General features: G+C 38.8%; 1 protein-coding gene across 1 annotated transcript in view; it reads left to right on the forward strand.

Annotated features, from left to right (window-relative positions):
* ADCY8 (adenylate cyclase 8) overlaps positions 1 to 19345 on the forward strand; it is a 132060-nt gene that overhangs the window by 110524 nt on the left and 2191 nt on the right. Inside the window, 4 exon segments of the mRNA XM_075141155.1 lie at positions 5420 to 5578; positions 9196 to 9342; positions 15348 to 15440; positions 17775 to 17889. Of these exon segments, the coding sequence (XP_074997256.1) occupies positions 5420 to 5578; positions 9196 to 9342; positions 15348 to 15440; positions 17775 to 17889 (514 nt within the window).

Genomic DNA, 19345 nt, shown 5'->3' on the forward strand with positions numbered 1-19345 from the left:
AAGGTAAACGGGACCGCTGCATTAAAGGAAGCAGCAACCACATTGCCTTTAGACATTGTCTTGCATGTTCAACTTGCTTAAAGATTTTCCCTTCAAGAGCATTAGGCTGATTAACATCAGCATTTCTCGATCCTAATTTGAGTAAGGCAATAAGAGAGGAACGTTGCTGTGATGAACAACACAATATTATACACTTTATTACAACATTACAATAACTTTATAAGTTGTGCAGGTACCTACAGGCTCCATTCCTTCTATAGGAGGGCAAAAAGAAGGCAAGACCTAAGTATTCTAGTAATTTTCTTCCTTTTTTTCTTCTTTTTGAGGAAATGAGGAATGAGTGAGTAGGGGAAGCAAGGGATGAAATGCGCTTTGTGCCCAGACGTAAGTTTGACAGAAAACAATGTACTTTGACATATCTTTATCAAGACATAAAGCCCATTTAGGAAAAATATGCAACAAATAAGAACTGAACATCCCAAATTTGTGATAAACCTTATAATATTCCCAATGATTCTTAACATATGCAAAGATACATATCTAACGTTTGGGAATGGTCTAAAGTGAGAGTAAGTACTAAGAAAGAAAACACTAAAGGGGTTTAGGGAGAGCAAGGATCAGGCAGAATCCAAGCAATGCTCTTCAGAATTCTGAGTGTTAATGTCTGTCTTCTACATAAGCCAGATCTGGGATGTTTAAGAGTATTTTCCAGCCCAGAGGCCTGTTAGCACAACGCAGTCTTGTCCTGGTTTCGGCTGGGATAGAGTTAATTTTCTTCCTATTAGCTGGTACAGTGCTGTGTTTTAGATTTAGTATGAGAAGAATGTTGATAACACACTGATGTTTTCATTATTGCTAAGTAGTGTTCACATAGTCAAGGACTTTTCAGCTTCCCATGCTGTGCCAGATGCACAAGAAGCTGGGAGGGACCATAGCCAAGACAGCTGACCCAAACTGACCAACGGGGTATTCCATACCATATGACATCATGCTCAGCATATAAGCTGGGGGGAGTTGGCCGGGGAGCAGTGACCACTGCTCGAGAACTGGCTGGGCATCGGTCGGCGGGTGGTGAGCAATTGCATTGTGCATCACTCATTTTGTATATTCTATCAACATCATTATTATTATTATTTTCCCTTCCTTTTCTGTTCTATCAATCTGTCTTTATCTCAATCCACGAATTTTACTTTTTTTTTTGATTCTTTCCCCCATCCCACTGCAGGGCAGGGGAGTGAGCAAGCGGCTGTGTGGTGTTTGACTAGCTGCCGTGTTAAACCACAACAAGTATTTTTCCATCCTATTCATCTTCCTTCTTCCATAAAACAGGGTGGCTGCACTCAAACTACCCTTGGAAATGGTCCCTGAGATGTTCTCCTGCATGTTCTCCCAAACAATTCATAGGACCACTCTATCAATTTGACAATATCCAGTGGCAGTGTCCAGGAACATTTCTTGTATTGTTTAATTTCCTATTATAGAGTTAACGTAAAGGTTTCTGTATAAATACAAACTAAAAATATATATAAAAATTTTGTCCAGAGCACATTAAAAAAAAAAATCGCTTCAATAGTCTGAATTGATAGGGAGCACAGTAAATCCAATGAAGTTGTCCTCCAGCACAGTTTTGCTTCTCACAAACTGCAAAAGTATTCTGAAGAAGAATAGCTTAAAACTTGCCTCATTTTAGGTGGATTTACAAAAAAGATTACTTTTGTAAGATCAAGCTTATGGACCTTTAATTTCTGAACAGCTAACTATCGTTCTTTATCCATTGTGATTTAAAGTTAATCGCCACTTTTGCACCCAGAATTTTAAGTTAGATTCAAGAAAAAGTGTGTTCAAAATCAAACTCAGAACTTTCTTAAAATCTTACCTGTACTTCAGCCAATAAATCTTGAGGGTCTCTGGTGCTAAACCCATAATTAAAAGTAGTTGTGTTACTGTTACATGACATCAGGCTAAATAAACTAATTCCCTATTAGAAATTTAATTTCATCTAGAAGCACATCTTTTTAACACGAGTAATACATATTTTACAGCAGTTTCTGCAAACTAAACTTGAGAAAAAGCACATGACAGAAGTGTTGTGGATCATTTCGAGCCTAGACTTATTCTGTTCTAAAATGTGTTCATTTACTGCTTTATCTTTTTAATGAGTTAAATAGAACATTTTGTACGAACATAAACTATCCCTTAAAACCTTTTCAAAATACAATACCACATACAGTCTTCTTTACTAGAAATACATCTCTAGTGAAAACACACAATATAAATATCCTATTAACCTTGAGTGAAACCTTCTGCCATGGCTTTAAAAGGGAAGGTTTTAACAATTGCAAAGAGGGAATAAAACTGCCCACAGCAGACTCAGTCCTTCCTCTCCCTCCACCCCAATTAGACGTAAAAAGAGGTCGTATAAAACAGAAGGCAAAATCTTCTCTGGTTTCTTTTAGACTGTAGATCCGAGTGTAGATCTTGCCTACACTGGATGAGTGTTATTGAATTTTGACAGGGCAGGCACAGACAACTATGTACCTAATAACCTCTGGATGTCAGGGCTGTAGCTTAGCTCTACAGAGACTTGTGGGAAAGGAAGAAGGACTGATATCCCTACACAGCAATTTATCTGCAACAAACACAACACCCTGAATCTTCTTCATGCTCGGGAAAAAGGGGAGGAATGAGGAAATACAAAGAGGAGATTGTTCCAATTGAAAGAGAAAAGGAGAGGAAGAGTAATACCTAATTCTGGTATTATGCTTCAGGTCTCTTCATTATCCTTTCTATATTCAGATTTTAGCATAGTGAAGAAAGGATATTTGCTTGTTTTATCTGGAGTTAGACTTTTTTCAGTGGTTGAAAGTGTCCCTTTGGGATGTAAATCCTCTTTTCTCATTCTCTAAGAAAGAATATTCTGCCCCTCAAACACTGATCCTTACCTTGTGCTTTCCTTGTATGTGGCAATTGTCTGCAGAGAGGTTGGGTTGTACAGCATTTAGAGGACATAGGTAGCGTTAGGCTTTCTGTGTAATACATCTTCTCTATTTTCTTCACTCACTATTGGAATTAGGGGTGTTTTGTAGAGCTACATATTAGGTCGAGAAAACCTGGACATTTCAAGATCTATGCTGCAGTCATTTTTATTGGCACTACTGTGCCCAGGAACATTTCTTTACACAATCAAAAAATAAACCCAAAACTCAACCTTATAATTATGTTAGTTTTAACAAATATCAGAACTTAACAAAGCATTGTCTTAAAATATTCTATTTTCAAACCTCATATGTAGTATGCCTTTTATCTCTGAACCGACAGTGTCATCTCAGTTGTCCACTGATGATGCAAGAATATTTCATGATAAATAACCAGAATAATGTTATCTAAAATGTAAAGATTAGCTGCTGCTATTCTGAGCTAGGTTTAGAGATGTGAAATTTTCCTGTACAGCAGCATTAAAGATCAGCTGTGAAAAAAATGTACTACAGTTTTTTGCAAAGCTCTTATTTTAGTGACATTAAATGTCTGAAGCATCAAAGAACTCAGAATCCACTAGCAGCACCTGCTCCAAGCTAATACCTTTAGAACTCCTTGCAAAATTATAGTCAAAGTTGCCTTCACAGTCAGCTGGTAGAGATAAAAGTCAGTTATGATCTGGTATGGGCTCTGTCTTCTAGCACAAAAGGAAGGGGGAAGGAAACTGAAAAATCTTGGACAAAATTATTTTAAAATACTTTTTCCTAACAGGTTATTTTTGTGCAGTTAATTTAGGGAATTTATAGTCACAAGAAGATCTTCCACAAGAAGTGGAAGATCAAAATATTAGGACTAGAAAAGAGACTAATTGTTTATAAAGGTAGCAATAGCATCCAGAGGGCAAGTAAATCACTGCTAAAATGCATACAAGCTTTGGAAGTTTATATCAAGCCAGGGTGACTTTTAGCTGTTAGGAGAGAAAGCTCTCTGGAGTACACTCAACCTATAAGGCCCCTTGCAAGGTGCTTTGCATTTTTTTCTGAACAGTTTGCCATTGGTCACTGCTGGTGACGAAAAATGTGGACAAGATGAGTCACTAAACAATGTCTGAACCCCCTTTTAGTCACTCCCACCCACTGCAGGCTTGCCTTTTATTTCAGCTTGGTACATGAATTATATCCCAACCACTTCCTTAATTCCAGCACCTTTTGGCAAACCATTTGATGCCTCTCCCAATTTTAAAATGCATTTATTTGCTGGTATAATACGTTTCTCTGCTGGGTGTTTGATTATTATCTCTGATGAGAACATCTCAAGCCTCACAAATATATTTTCTTTTTCACTTTACTGCACACAGGTGGATTTCCATAATTTTCAATAAGGCTGTAGCTTAATAAGTCACCCCTTATGCAAGCTACAGTATCACCTGCCTTAAAAACTGATTAAAACTCTCCATCAGTGTAATGCACCCAAAAGTTCTGGCAGTGTTGGTCTTGTCCATCTGGCAGATGTGCCTCTCACGCAAACAACATGATGTTTCGACATGTTCCCCGCTTCAGCTAGCAGACAGTTGCCGTTTATGTATATGAATATGCATATTTATATATATATATATAAAAACAAATACAAAATACATATATATATGCATATATAAGCTGTGCTGTGCAGGAATCTTCCTTCTGTTCTGTACACACACAGCGCTGAAAACCATTTAACTTTGGTTTGTAGCTGAGGGTATCAGGCACTGCCACTGTGCACATACTAAATTGTGTCTGCAGACTGGATCCACAATACATCAGGGACAGAGTATTCGAGGGGGTATCAAAAAACATGTCTTTCACTATCTTTTAAAAGACTTAAGTTTCAAATAACTGCATGTCCCAACAGTAGGAATACCTCATTTTGGTGCCACAGATTTGAAAGTCCTCTTTGGGAGTGTGTTGGGCTGTTATATATAGTTTTGTTGAAAGACACTCATCCTTGAGAAGTAAACTACCTGTCTCTGAAAAGTGTTTAGAATGACCCTTGTGCTATTTTCTCATGAAACCCATTTAATTTGAAAACACATATGAAAAGGGGAACATATTTATTTCATACCAATACCAATATCTTCCAATACCTTATCTCCTGTCTGGCTCCATTACGTAACTAATAAAAAGGTGTTTAAAAGGAAAATAATTTTGTGACATTTTTTAGCCACTGACCGTAGCAGTAATATGACAAATATTATTTTACCAAGATTCCTCTGAGACAGTCACCATACAGAAGGCAAAGAAATAATCTGTGTTTCTGGCAAGGAAATAAAATTCTTTCAGTGTCAAAGATCTTCAGCAGCTCTGAAGGCGGTTACATGGCAGGAGCAGCCTGCCAGGATGACAATACAATGTTTACTCTTATCTTGTCAGGTTTTATTTTTGTCTTTTTTTTCTTTCTGGAACTACAGCTTGAATACACAGCAAGGCTGGATTTTCTTTGGCGTGTTCAAGCAAAAGAAGAAATCAATGAAATGAAGGAGTTAAGGGAGCACAATGAAAATATGCTACGGAATATTTTACCCAGTCACGTTGCCCGTCACTTCCTGGAGAAGGATCGGGATAATGAAGTATGTATCAGGTTTTTTTCTGATACTTTTGTCTAGTTAGCAAAAGAAAAGCAGATTTGTTAGGAAACTGTTAGAACTTAGCTCTTGATAAGATTCTTTACACAAATACTGCCAATATTTGGTAACTGGCCCACATTAAAAAAACATTCATGTTTTAAAGTAAAGGGTTCTGCACTTCTAGGACCACATCTGGAGTGGTGTTCCCGGGTTCAGGCTCACCAGTAGGAGACATGTTGACCTACCAGAACCAGTCTAGCGAAGGGCCACCAAGATGATTAGAGGCACATGGCATGACAGAGGAGAGGCTGAGAGAGCTGGGTTCATTCGAACTTAAGAGGAAAAGGCTGAAAGAGGATCTCATCATTGTCTTCAACCACCTAATGGCTGTTTATAGAGAAGACATAGCCAAACTCTTCTCCAATGTGTAAGTGGAAGGAAAAGAGGCAATGACACAAGTTGCAGGAAGAAAAATCCCTGTTAGATACAAGGCAGAAAAGATCCCTGAGAAAATGATCTTTGCATTTGGGTTCAGAGAGGTTGTGAAATCTCCAATCTTGGAGATATTCAACCCTCAACTGAACAAGGCCATGAGAAACTTGTCCTAATCCCCTAATGAGGGGGAACTGTATCAGATAACCTTCAGAGGTCCCTTCCAATCTATGAGTCTATGAAAATCTAGAATTCCTAAAAAAGATATGCAAATTTAACAGAATGCCTGTGCTACCTTAAGATAGCCCAGTGCTGCAGAAGTATTGTTACAGCCCTGCCAGTTATTATGGAAGGAATCTGTGCAACAGGCTGCAACAGACCTGAGCCTTTCACATCTTCAGACCCAAGAGAACATTTCTGCCATTTCAAATTGCCCCTGAATTGCCTCTTTGGGGCAGTTAACAAAATACCCATTTCAGAAACATAGTTTGTGGCTGTGTTCCTAAAGAGTGTTTGTAGTACACAAAGAAAAGCTTGATAATGGAGTCTCTGGATATTCCTAAGACAGAATTTGAAGAGAGGTTGCTGAAGGAATAAAGGAAAGTCCCGAATTCGTTTCTGAAAGCAGCAGTAAGTCACTTACTCCTTATCTGAAATAAAGCAAATATGTATTATAATATTATCTGTGAATAAAGGCCATTGCATGATGAAACAGGAATTTTCTCATGTAATGTTGGAATTATGTTTTATAATGAATAGGTTACAAATGTTGCAAGATTCAGGTTGCCAGCACTGACATATCTATTCATTGTGCAGCAAAAAGGAATCAAGGCTACCCTTTTCTGATTGTACATTGTGGAAATAGATGTAGCCAGATAAATTAAACTGCACAATGAGGAATCATTATGTTCTGAAGATATGATTTCAAATATCACCGAGGGAAGGACGACATAGTGAGAAGCTACAAGAAAAGGCACTTTAGAAATCAGCCTCTTGAGAAATTTTACACTCTGTGGGTATTAAACTGCCATAAAAACACTGCTCTGCACATGAGAAAATGTGTGTGTGAAATCAACCACGTTAAAATGCTTCATTGCAAATGGAGCAGGTCCCGATACCAACCATGAACGTGTTCTGGAATATCTGCATTATGGATTTTCAGGGAATACATGTCCTCTCTACACATTCATTCACATACACTCACATGCATAACAATCTTCAAAAGCAAACAGATGCCCCATGGATCACTGCTGATGCTTCAATAATTTGCCACTGAATTCAATTCCACTACCCCTGCTTTTTGTAAGGCAATTTCCAGGGTGACTATACTTGGGGATGATTTATGCATGAGCCGGCTGGCTGTAACATCTATCAGATTTCAGTACAATCAATCCTGCAGTTCATGTCTGGCCATTAAGTTAATTTCTCTGCTCTCAAAAAATGAATTCCCAAATGTGTACTGTAAGTGTTTTCTCGTGGATGTATTATTTCTGTCTTGATGCTTCTTACCAAAAATAGAAAAACTGAGCAGCTGAAGGCTCAGCCAGTTGTTTTCTGTCTTCACAGAAGACAGTCTGAGGAAAGAATACGCCTGAGTGTATATATGCTTCTCCTAGCACATATTGTCTAGTCTTCCATAAACATCCACGAACTAATGAGTGTATTACTTTTTTCTATACCTATGAAAGGGAATAAGAGTGTCCTTAGAGTACGGCTTCCATGACCCTGCAGACGTTCTTCAATGAAAGAAAGTGTAAGAGCAGGAAGGGAATCAATCATGTTTTTTCTCAATCAAAGCTTTGCAGTGTCCTTGGAAACCAGCAGAATTTTCCCGCTTTTTCTGTAGGACACATGATTAAAGAGTCTAGGTAAGTAGCAGCATTAGCAGCATATCAAAGTGCAGGGCAGGGGTTCAGGATGCTTTTCTAGGGAGAAGCAGGATGAAGGAAGAGGAGCCTGAGGTGTTCACATTAGATGTATGGCGTCCAGCAGTAAGTCCTTTCATCACGAGAGCAAAGCACTAAAATTTCCTAAAGCACACTAACAAGAACATTGAGAAGCAACTACTCCAGGTCAGAATATCATAACAGAAGTCCCAGAACAGAAATGAAAGTATCGGCCATTGGGTAAAACTACAGAAGTTGAAGCTAGAAAAAAATTAAACAAAAGAGAATGCATGTGCTTGTGGTATATTAGCCACTAGAAAAGCATACCACTGGCTACGTCCTTGGCATTTTTAAGTTGAAATTAGTCTTGTTCCTAAAAAATTGTTTAGGGTCAGAGAACTGACCGTATTTTCACATATATAATCACAAGAACCCATCCATAAATAAATCTGACATTCGGTACCAGAGTGAATTATATGAATAACATAAATGGAAGCTTATCCCAGGGCATACTTTATCCTAATAGCTTCCTGTGTCCGATCCCTTATAAGCTGCTTTCTGTCCTCAGTAACTCCATTATCACCCTCAGTTCTGTTTCTCCCTCCTTTCCAAGCCTAATAGCAGGAACCTCTCCCAGAGCCAGACAACCAAATGGCTGCAGAGTCACCAGGAGAACCACAGTTATTACAGAGTAAGGCTCTCTGCAAACCTGTGGGTAAACAAACTCGTAAAGAGCTGCAATAGTGTGAAGTATAAATTATCCACCAGAAAATGTGGTAACTGAGAGGACTCTTTACAAAGAGGTCATATTAGACATTTTAAATGGTCCCATCTGATTCCTGTTAATCAACAAATTTAGAAATATATTGTCAACTGCAAACATTTATGTGACAGACTTAAACAATAATAAATAATAAACATTAGGTTCCTTTTACTTGCCTAACAGTGTTTGATTCTCTGGTATTCATACTTGCAAATGAATTCTTCATATCTTAAAGTGGTTCCCCATATAAATCAAAATGAAAAATTCTATTTCATTTTTGCTGGTGTAGCCCCCTGACCTCAGATGCAGAAAGAGCAGGCTTACAAAGAAAGGGCAAACCCTGCATACAATCTGTGATAAAAACGTGAGAGGTGTCAGCCACCTCCTGTTGAACTTGGCTAACACTTAATATATGAATGCTCACCTCAGATATTAAGGTATTATGCATGGAAAAAATAAGAAACCTATTTTAATTGCAGCCAATTACGTTCTCTTCCCTATATTACCACTTAACTTGTTTTTCTTCATTGTTCTTTTAGGAATTATACTCCCAGTCCTATGATGCTGTTGGTGTGATGTTTGCCTCTATTCCTGGATTTGCTGACTTCTATTCCCAGACAGAGATGAATAACCAAGGAGTAGAATGTCTGCGCTTGCTGAATGAAATCATTGCAGACTTTGATGAGGTAATACCAGCTACCAGAGGAAATCTGATAGCGCTTAAACAACGAGTTCCCAAATACCAAATATGTCATCCTAAATTATCAAATTTAGTAACTGTTCTGCTTCCAATAATTGTCTGATTTTTTTACTCCAATTACTATTACAATTGTCTATTTTGCTTTTTTTGCACTTAGTCTTGCCAAACTTTGGTCTGAATGACCTAGTGAGATAGAGACTGAAATCAATAGTTAACTTGAGTATAAACATGCATAAATAAAAGCACAATCTGCTGCAGTGTATCTAGAAGAAGAACATGCCTTAATTCTGTAGGAGAAAGAAGGATGAACATATTTGCAACAGTTCTGGAAAGTAGTGCTCTAAATTCAAACAGATAAAGATACTCTTTTGAAGACATTGGTCGAATGGACTCAATGAATGTTAAAGGTAAAATGGTGTCAAATTAAATGTGAAGCACACAGCTCAGAATCAAATGTTGGGTAGAAGATTAACGGAGGAGACTTGGCTGGTCAGGTAGCTATGCAGAGGTAAAATGAAGTAAAGCTGCTTGCTTAACTGAGGAATTCATAGGTGAAGGGAAATTTTTTTAAAAATGGAAAGGACATAGAGAGGAAAAAGAATTTATTTAGGTGTCCTGTCCAGTTAATTTCAGGAAAGGAGTTGAGGAGGGGATAAGATAAACAGGAGAAGAAACGTCAGATCCCAAATGTACTATTGCCAGGTGAAAGCAAGGAAAAATTGGAAATTGAAGAAGAAGTCAGGAGCAAGTTGCATAGTTGGTATTGCATACTCTGCCAACGAGTTAGAAAAAAGACAAGAGGGCATACTTAGTCTTTGCATCTGGACCAGGATTCTGCTCATAGATTAAGCATACAGAAAACTTTTTTCCAGAAAAATAAAGCATTGGCAGAGTTCAGACCTCTCCAGGGTTTAGAATGCAGCTGAATAAAGATTTAAGAATCAGTGACATTTTTTTAAAAATTTATTTAGTTGTACCTCAGCCCTACTTTAAACACCTATCTCTCTTTGAGGATCTAGCCTAGAGTTTTTGTTTTGTTTTGGGATTTTTGCTTTGAAGATCAAGTGTCTCCAAGGGCTTCAGACGAAGGTACTGGAGGAAAAGATGAAAGTGGAAGGCATATGACTGAGAAAAAGAGATTAGGAAAAAAAAATTATTCTTTTCTCCCCCCCCCCCCCCATCCTGAGCAGCAAGTACCTAAGGCCTCTCACAAGTTTTGAAGAATTTATTTTCAATTTGCTCCTCTGGTAGAAGTTATGTTATATTCACTTCATAAGTGGAAAACAAAGCACCAAGGGGGAATTGACTTTCCTGCATTTTTTTGAAAACGAAGATACCTGTGCCCACGCAGAAGCTAGAACCTAAATATGAACCCAGATCAGGGTCTTAATTGCACCTCCATCATTCCTTTTTCTGGGCCTCTGCATGGGGAATGTTCATACAGTGGTAGCTCATAAAAACTGGACCAGGGTTAAGATTACCAAACTCTGAGAGACAATGAAATTGAGAGTTTATCCATATAATTGGTCAGATACCAAAATTACTAGTGGGAAATAGAAGAATTCACAGGGGATGCATCCCTGTGCGTTTTAGTAGGAAACAAAACTACTCTCCTATGAGAAGAGCTCTGTCACCTGCTAAGCTCCTGCACTGATTTCCCTACAGGTATAAATACCTGCTTCTTATCTCTGAGATCTTGCACAGCTGTCAGCATACTTCTTGATTAATAGTTTTGTTTTTCTTTCCAGACCTGATTAAAATTATTATGGCTCAAACTTAATGCAAAGCCTATTGCTATGAATTAATTTAAGATAGTTTGTCATGCACGTTCATATAATCTTCACAACAACATTCCGTTGCTGTCATGGTGATTACTGAAGACAAGGTTTTCATCAAAAGCCCTAACACAATATTACATTCAGGCCTTTAACACCTGCTCCGTAATTTATAAAGGACCTAATTAGGGACTGTATTATGTCCCAAACATGTTTAGTTGAATAATAGATATGTTCTTGGTACGGATAGTAAATGAAATTGTGTGATGCCCTGCTGACTGCTAACCTACTTCCAGCATGGTCATGCCATTTGTTTATTCTGTCTAAGCAATCTGAAAGATGATATGCCAGGCAGAATAACTGAGGTGAGTAATCCTACCCATGGAAAAGGAACCAGAAATAATTTCAGGTACGGAGTTTCAGGGCCAGTAATGTTTCCATGTAACTGTTGGCTGTAACATGACGTCACTATTCCTTCTTTTTCATGACGTTTCTTGCCAAGATTGTCTGCTGTCTCAATACAGCCCTGGGAGCAAAATGCAAATGTGCAGCTTGAGAGCAGAGCAGATCTGTTAGCTGTGGGAAAACTTTGCTCCTCAGCATCACGTGAACACCTCTGTAGAGATACCCAAATGTAGAAGTCTTAGCACAGGAGTGTAAGACATTGGTACCTAGTGCCATTTGAGATATCCTAGGTGATTTCAGTCACCCACGTGGGATCGCCAGATCCCATACTGCACCATCAGAAAACTCATGCTGTTCTGGAGCAAGCTATTGGAGGTTTTTCAGTTCCTAATCTCAAATCAGATTCTACACTGTGAGTCCCTTCCTCTCCTTACATAGATAATAGTAGAGGGATGCTGTGTCCATAGGGCCAGGAAGATGTTTCTGAATGAAAGTAGTGGTAAAAATACAAATTGACCTGGTTTGGAAAATGTGATAGGTGCACGAGAAGGAGATCTGGGTTATTTCTTTCTTCCTTTTAGAGGAGTTTCCTTGTTACTACAAAACAGAAAGCTTACAATCCAGATCTGTTATTTTGTTTTCCAGGTAATGGATCTATGTTAGAGTCAAAGCCAGTCAAATGAAAAATAGTAAACGGTGGAACAGAACCTGCCACCAACAACTGCACAGGGTAGGAGCCCACAGGAGTCACGTTGTGACTGGGTCTTTCTTAGGGAGCTGGGGGAACCTGGTCCGAAAGTCGGTCTTGGGGAGTAGGTGATTGACTCTTCTCAAAGCACAGGCCTTACTCAGGGCTTTTTTTTTCCCTGATGGCTCACAAATCTGTTGATTTCCAAATTATCCAGGCTTTCAGTCAACTGAGGCAGAATGGGAGGTGTTGGTTTCTGGACTAATAAAAGGAGATCTTTTTTTTTTTTTTAATTTGACATATAGCATCATTATAGAATACAGTTGTATATAATTTCCTATTTTGTACCCAAGCACAGAGGTGCTGACAGGAACAGTTCATACATCAAAAACCAAACATGAACATTGTGAATCTACTTTTATAATTACCTATTTTTTATATGACTGTAGTCTTAAGACACATACAGGGCTAAACTCCCATTCTCGGATATGTTGCACCAAAAAAATAATATTGGAACATTTCTCCTGAAGATTATGAGTCTTGAAGGAATTTTTTTTTTTAATGTAATATTCTTTCTAACCTTTTTAATCCATCATTTATGTATCTGAGTAATGTTACATTTGGGATTTGTGCTTTAATAAGAGCTTTCTAGTTCATGGGCTCTTTTTTCCCCCATTTTCTTTATCCTGCAGTGATTTACACGGTGTTTATGACAACAGATTTTAATATATTATGTTGCCACAAATAGAGGTTTTGGCAGAACTCAGGATCCTGCTTTCAGACTTCGCTGATTACTTTGCAATTGTGTGCCATGTCCTGGAACATTCTTTTTTGTACGACTTTGTACATATTTCATTGCATGTGTATATCCCAGGGTCTGACCTCCATATAACCTTGGCTGTACATGAATTGCGGCATCAAGCCATTACTTGCTTTTCAGAGACCAACCACATTCTAGTGTTTAAAAATGTTCCCTGGACTATCTTGGTAAATTAATAAGCCTATTTAAAATGTTGTAACAAATAGCAGCTTATTTAGGACTGAGTTGGAATATATTTCCCCAATATCAAAATCCATCATCCTGTCATAGTGTGGAGAAAGTAATTGGTAAATAAACCATTATTTGAAGAAGGAAAGAAGCTATCTAACAGACAGGATAAAGCAGGAAAAAAATAGAGATTTGGAAACAATAATGAATGAGAAGAAAAAAGATAACTTGAGATTATTTCTTCTAAATTGCCTCACAACTGATAGGTTCTTTCTCTCTTAAAAAGAGTCATTTTAGATATTTATCATACATTTTAAATTACTGTGCTGCTTGCTGTTGCTTTCAGTAACCATCTGGAAATGAAAATATAGACTGTTTTTAACCAAGGCCATTTTCTCCCCTTGCCCACACACCTGGTGAGCTCAGGCTGCTCACAAAAGCAGAGCTAAAAGAAATTATCTTTTTCTTTAAGAGAGCAGTTGGAAGAGCTGCCCTTGTAGGAGGGAAACATAGATAATGGGCTTTTCTGGCAGTCTGAAGAAAAAAAAGAAGCAGGTCAAGTTTCTGGACTTTCCTGACTTGGAAGGGAGCCATTAACCATATGGCTTTGTATTCCCTGCGCGCAATGCTGTGCAGCCTCCCATTAGAGACAGATGGTGCGATATCTGTACACGAACAGCAAAGCTTCCAAGACCCCGGCGCTCCGGCTGACGTACGCTGTGGTTAGTTCAATGGCAGGGGATATTTCGTGTTAGGCCTTTGGTATGTTTCTCCCTTTGAATGAAATAATCCCTCTAGTTTTTAATTGACAGGAAACTCAAACCCACAAGATGGAAAAAGAATGCATGACAGTGTATAAAAGAAGGGGGAAATGCTTTATTAAATTTTTGCCTGACCACAGCAATAATTTTTTTCATTTAAATCCCAACTAAGTTGAGCCTTTAGAACTGAAAGTTTTAAATTCCTTGTCTCTGTGAACTGTTTTTTTTTTTTCTTCCAGGACTGCCTAACCATATTGACACCTAAATTTATTAGATTCCATACTGCTTATCATGAAGTTTCCCGGGGTATTTTGGTATTAACATCAGCAATACACACATTTTTAAAGCCTGTGATGAGGTGATATGTGCCCATATCCCACATAAAGCTCTGTTGTCATTGATAGAGTTCACAACTTGAACTCTGCTTAGGTCTTTCAAGGAAGGTAAGGCTCTGGCTTCTATTTCATAGAAAGTCCTAAGAAGTTAAACTGTTAATATGGACTTGGAATAGGAACCAAACTGTCACTCCCACTCCACTCAGTGCTTTAGTCACTAGATTAAATTTATTCTTCCTCTTGCAGATTCTCAATCTGACAAGTTCTTTATGTCTACTTATCAACTATAGCTACCCCAAATAGATACAGGTGTTTACCACTTCCCATTAGTTCCCTGTATTTTTTGTAGAAGGGGAAAATCATAGAATCATAGAATCATTAAGGTTGGAAAATACATAACAAAAGTGCAGATTGAATGATACAATGGACATACCAGTGTCTGGTGTGACAGTAAATAGAGAAGCATGAGATGCAGGAGGACTTGATCTCTCATAAAAGTTCTTTGGAGGTATCTACCTCTATTCATTGACTGTGTAAGATGGTTAAAATGGTTATTCTAAGTGGACTGAATTCCCTTTAACACTGGTCTCATCACCTGAAATGTTGCTGTAGCAGCACTTAATTTGTAAACTGAGTTCCTCCAAAAGAGCTTTAGGAACACTTTTAAGTGATCAAGTCTTCTTGTATTCACACCTACATGTGCAGAGTGTTTGTCTTCACTAATTTGCAATGACTATGCCTCAGGAAATGCAAGACTCATCTGCATTTAAGTTAGGTTGGAATATGCATGTCTTGTATTATCCATTATGTGATTTACCAAACAGCTTTACAAGAGCACAGCAGGATTTAGTTTGAATGTTCTCTGTGAGTAGATGATGTTGCAAAGAGTCCCAGCTCAGTGTGCCCCAGAACCCAGAATGAACCGTGCACCATGACCAATTGGAAGATACCATGAGTGTAGTGATTCATTTCAATGTCTGTAGAAGCATTCTGCATTAAGAATTACAGAAGTAACTGTGGTTTTTTACATATGTATTAGTTACTAGGTGAAGAGAGATTTCAAGACATTGAAAAAATTAAAACGATTGGCAGCACATACATGGCTGTGTCAGGATTATCACCTGAAAAACAGGTAAGAGGATAGTTTTCTTTAAGAAGCAAAACTTTTGCTGTGTCCGACCACTCATGTTAGAGAATATTAATGTTATCTTTCTGATGTTCATAGAGCTGTGTTTGCTAAAAGAAAATAGACTTTTGGGGCTTCTGGCAGACAACAGCTGCACTTCTTGATGAATTGAAATGCCATCTTGTGCTCGGAACAAGAACCATATGGATTCTTTCCTCAAATTTAGGTTTATAGTAGAGAAAAATCAAGATCTCCTTTCAATCACACTGATGTGAATCTAGAGCAGGTCTATCTATATCTTCGGACATACTCTAAAGTTACCACTGTCACTCAGACCAGAATCTGGCTGACAGCTTCCGATAATCTATGAAGAGAGAGGATCTATTAACTGACAGCATACTTATGCAAGTGTAAGGTTACATTCATACATTTTTGTGATGATGTAGCTGTATATCTACAGACAGTGCAATAAACTATACATCAAAAAGAAAGTAGACCCATCAGTTCAACTGAAGAACATCACAAAGCCAGAAGTCTGCACGCTGCTCTCACTTGCAAAGTGCAAACCAAGCTGATGGAAAAATCACCCACGGAGGACACAGGCACAGTCACAGCCAGAAACCTCATATAAGTCAGCTGAGAGAAATCCATTCATAATTACACCCAAGAATATGCCTGGAAACGGGGTCTCCAAAGGAATAAGATGAGGCTCTAAAATACACCCAGCGAGAAGTTGGCTGTTGCTGAAATCTGTCTTGCTTGGCAACCGGTGCTTCTCCCCAAGGAAGAGCACCGCAGAAAAGGGTGTGCTGCCCCAGATCAACCACAGAGCGGGAATCAGATCTGCCCACGTTGACTGCCAGGAAAGCAGAAGCCAGATTAGTGTGAGCTTTATAAACTAGAAAATTTCCATTGTTTCTTTAGAATACATTATAAAACATGTGGAGTGTAACTAGCTGAGTATCTCCCACCTACAGAGTAACAAACGATACTGACAGCTAGAAATCCACAAAACTAGGCATGCATGAGATTTTTGCTTGTTCCAGCTCAAAACGCTTCTGTGCAGAGATGAGCAAAGAAGGACTGAACACCAGGGAGTGTCAGTCCCTGTAGTTATAGCTACACAGCTCCTAACCACTTCTTTTGACTCTTGATGTGGGTAAAAATTCAAAGGGAGAAAATCTTTGCTGCTTTTCCAAGACTCATCCTTTTTCTTGAATTCTAGTAGCCTAATGGAACTTTTATGTATGTTTTAAATATACTTATCTTCATATATAGATGTCTATCACCTTGTCAGCACCTAAGAGGTGAGGGCTGCTGAGAGAGGTTGGCATGCTGTGAACGGCATGAGGCTGAGGACAAGGTTCGAGCACGGTGTGAACAGAACAGGGTGATGCCAAGGAGATGCTTATGTTCAGGATGAAACACTGAGGATGACGAATATTGCAAAGGGCTGGACTGTATTTCCCAGGGGGAACCTTGCAATGCTTCATTCCTATGGACTGGAAATTTGTTTAATGAAAGAGTTACCCAGCTTCAGAATAGATGAGGTGACTCATACCATTATCAGGCCAAAACCACGGCTGGTCCTTACTCTGCTGCCCACTCAGAGAAACAATTAAGGATCTCCTCATCCTCCCTTGAGAATCTGCCCTACCATCTGTCTGTTGGTGTTCTGGGAAGACCAAAAGCCAATCCTGGTCCCCATCTGTATATTGACTGCCCTGGAGGAACGGGAACACAGGGGAAGGAGCAGGGAGTGACTTGACTCCTCTAAGCAGAGGCGATTAATGAACTACAGAATAGCCTTTTCTCTCTCACTTAACCAGTCCCAGGTCGCCTGGCTTGCCTTGTTGTTCCTGTCACTATTCCATCCCTCAGAGCACTGGAATTGGTGCTTTTCCTGGGTGACAGTTTCAGCAAAGGAGAATTATGTCTTTCACTTCTTTCGCTCTACTTCTTGCTTATGTGGGTCATCCCTGGTTCTCACCAGTTTTTCTCCCTTGCACCTAAGCTAGCTCAATCCTCTCCATACTTTCTTTCTCAGCCTTAGATGGATTTCAGATGACTTATTAATTCCCATGATTGCCTGTCAGATTATTGACAGGAAATTACTTTCTTTGGTACGTCATGCTAAGCTTCTCTGTATCCAGGTATACAAGTGTTGTAATATAAACAGGAAGCATTCCCATTAATAACACCCTACTTCTCTTGGATCTAGTGTGTTGAGACTGTTCTTACAAATTCTAAATTCAGATACTTCGTACTTGTTAGGCATGGGTGGGAGCTGGGCAAATTGCAAAACCTTTCTAACATATTGGTTTATAACGTACTCCTCAGCAATGTGAAGACAAGTGGGGGCATTTGTGTGCTCTGGCTGACTTCTCCATAGCTCTGAACGAAAGCATACAGGAGATCAACAAGCATTCATTTAACAACTTCGAACTCCGTATTGGTAAGCACAGTTCAAACAAGAGAATTAAAATGTGGTTTTGTCTGCAAGGATCTGACTCTGTAAGTGCACCCCAGGAGCATGGCAAAGACACGTACAATTTAAAAGCCTCCAAATACTGTACCCTCTGTTTCCAAATTGTCTTAATCCCAGGCAAAGTTAAAAATAAGAAATACTCTGTTTGCAGAATATGGGCCCTGATTTGGGGACTGCAGAAGTTCTAAGGCTTAGTGAAATGTAAATACATAATTAAGCTTCTATCTTTAGCAAGTCTAGCCAAGAGCCCATAGGTATAACACAAAAAGTGAACTGGGCAGCCCAGACCTAACCCCAAGCTTGATACTGGCTTGCCACAATCTCTAATTAATCTCCCTGTCTTAGATTTTTCTTCAGTAAAGGAGTAATAGTAGCTTATCCTAAACCCTGTGTGTAGTACTTTGGTTTTGCACAAAAATTGAATTCCAGTTCTGACCTGACCTGTCCCAGTGGCAGCAGCTCTGAATTGCTGTGATGGGGAACCTATTATCCTGGATGGGGTATCCTGGATGGCTAGTAAGATGGGACATGAAAAGATGGCCTGAATATATGGCATGTGGCAGGAGCAAATCTGATGGTTTTTCATGCTGACTGGATCACTGGCCAAAACCAAAAACCACCCGGAAGAAATATGTCCTTTATAGACAACCCTGCCATAAAAAAGCTGAAGTGTACTCATCAGTCACAGCATGGAGGGTCACAGCATCACTATCTGTGATCTGCACTTCCTAACAGTTTTGAACAGAAAACAGAAAAAAATCCCAAGATTTCTCAGGGAACATGCATCCACTCTTAGTAAGTGTGGATCACGTGCAAAGATTTCATAGAGCATGAATGCAACAGTATTTGGAAACCATTTCTATCACCAATTTAAAAAAATATTCTCTAAAAAAAATAATCTGAAAAACTAAGATCCTTTTCCCAAAGATGTGCCTTTCACTATCACTAAATGTATTCTTAAATCACTCTTGTAGAAAAAAATAGTCTCTTCTATATTATTGCTTGTCTTGAATTTATGCAACAACCTTACAAGATACAGTCTTTCTATAACTTCACAGAATACTTTCATATTTTCACTTCATGGAACATAAGAATGTAATTGCTTGACTGTATAGCACTAACAAGGTTGCCTTCAACAAGTGTAGACCCAGAAAGATCCTTCCAGAGAGATCTTTCCTACTACATAAGAATCAGTTTGCAGGAGCTTTGGCAATAGTGTGCAGAATACAGATGTTACGTAAGTACTGTGGTTCCCCTGTGACGGACGTCCTGTAAAATAACTCTGTGGATATCATTTTTCATGTTTTCTAGCTTTTCTGGCCTTTTTTTTCTTCCTTGCTTTGTATATACACGTCTTCCTTAAGCTTTGAGATGAATGTATCTGAACCAGGCTTCATCTGGTTCTTAAGTGGTTTTTAACCAT

This window comes from Calonectris borealis, chromosome 2, assembly GCF_964195595.1.
Source record: "Calonectris borealis chromosome 2, bCalBor7.hap1.2, whole genome shotgun sequence".
In the NCBI taxonomy this organism is placed as follows: Eukaryota; Metazoa; Chordata; class Aves; order Procellariiformes; family Procellariidae; genus Calonectris; species Calonectris borealis.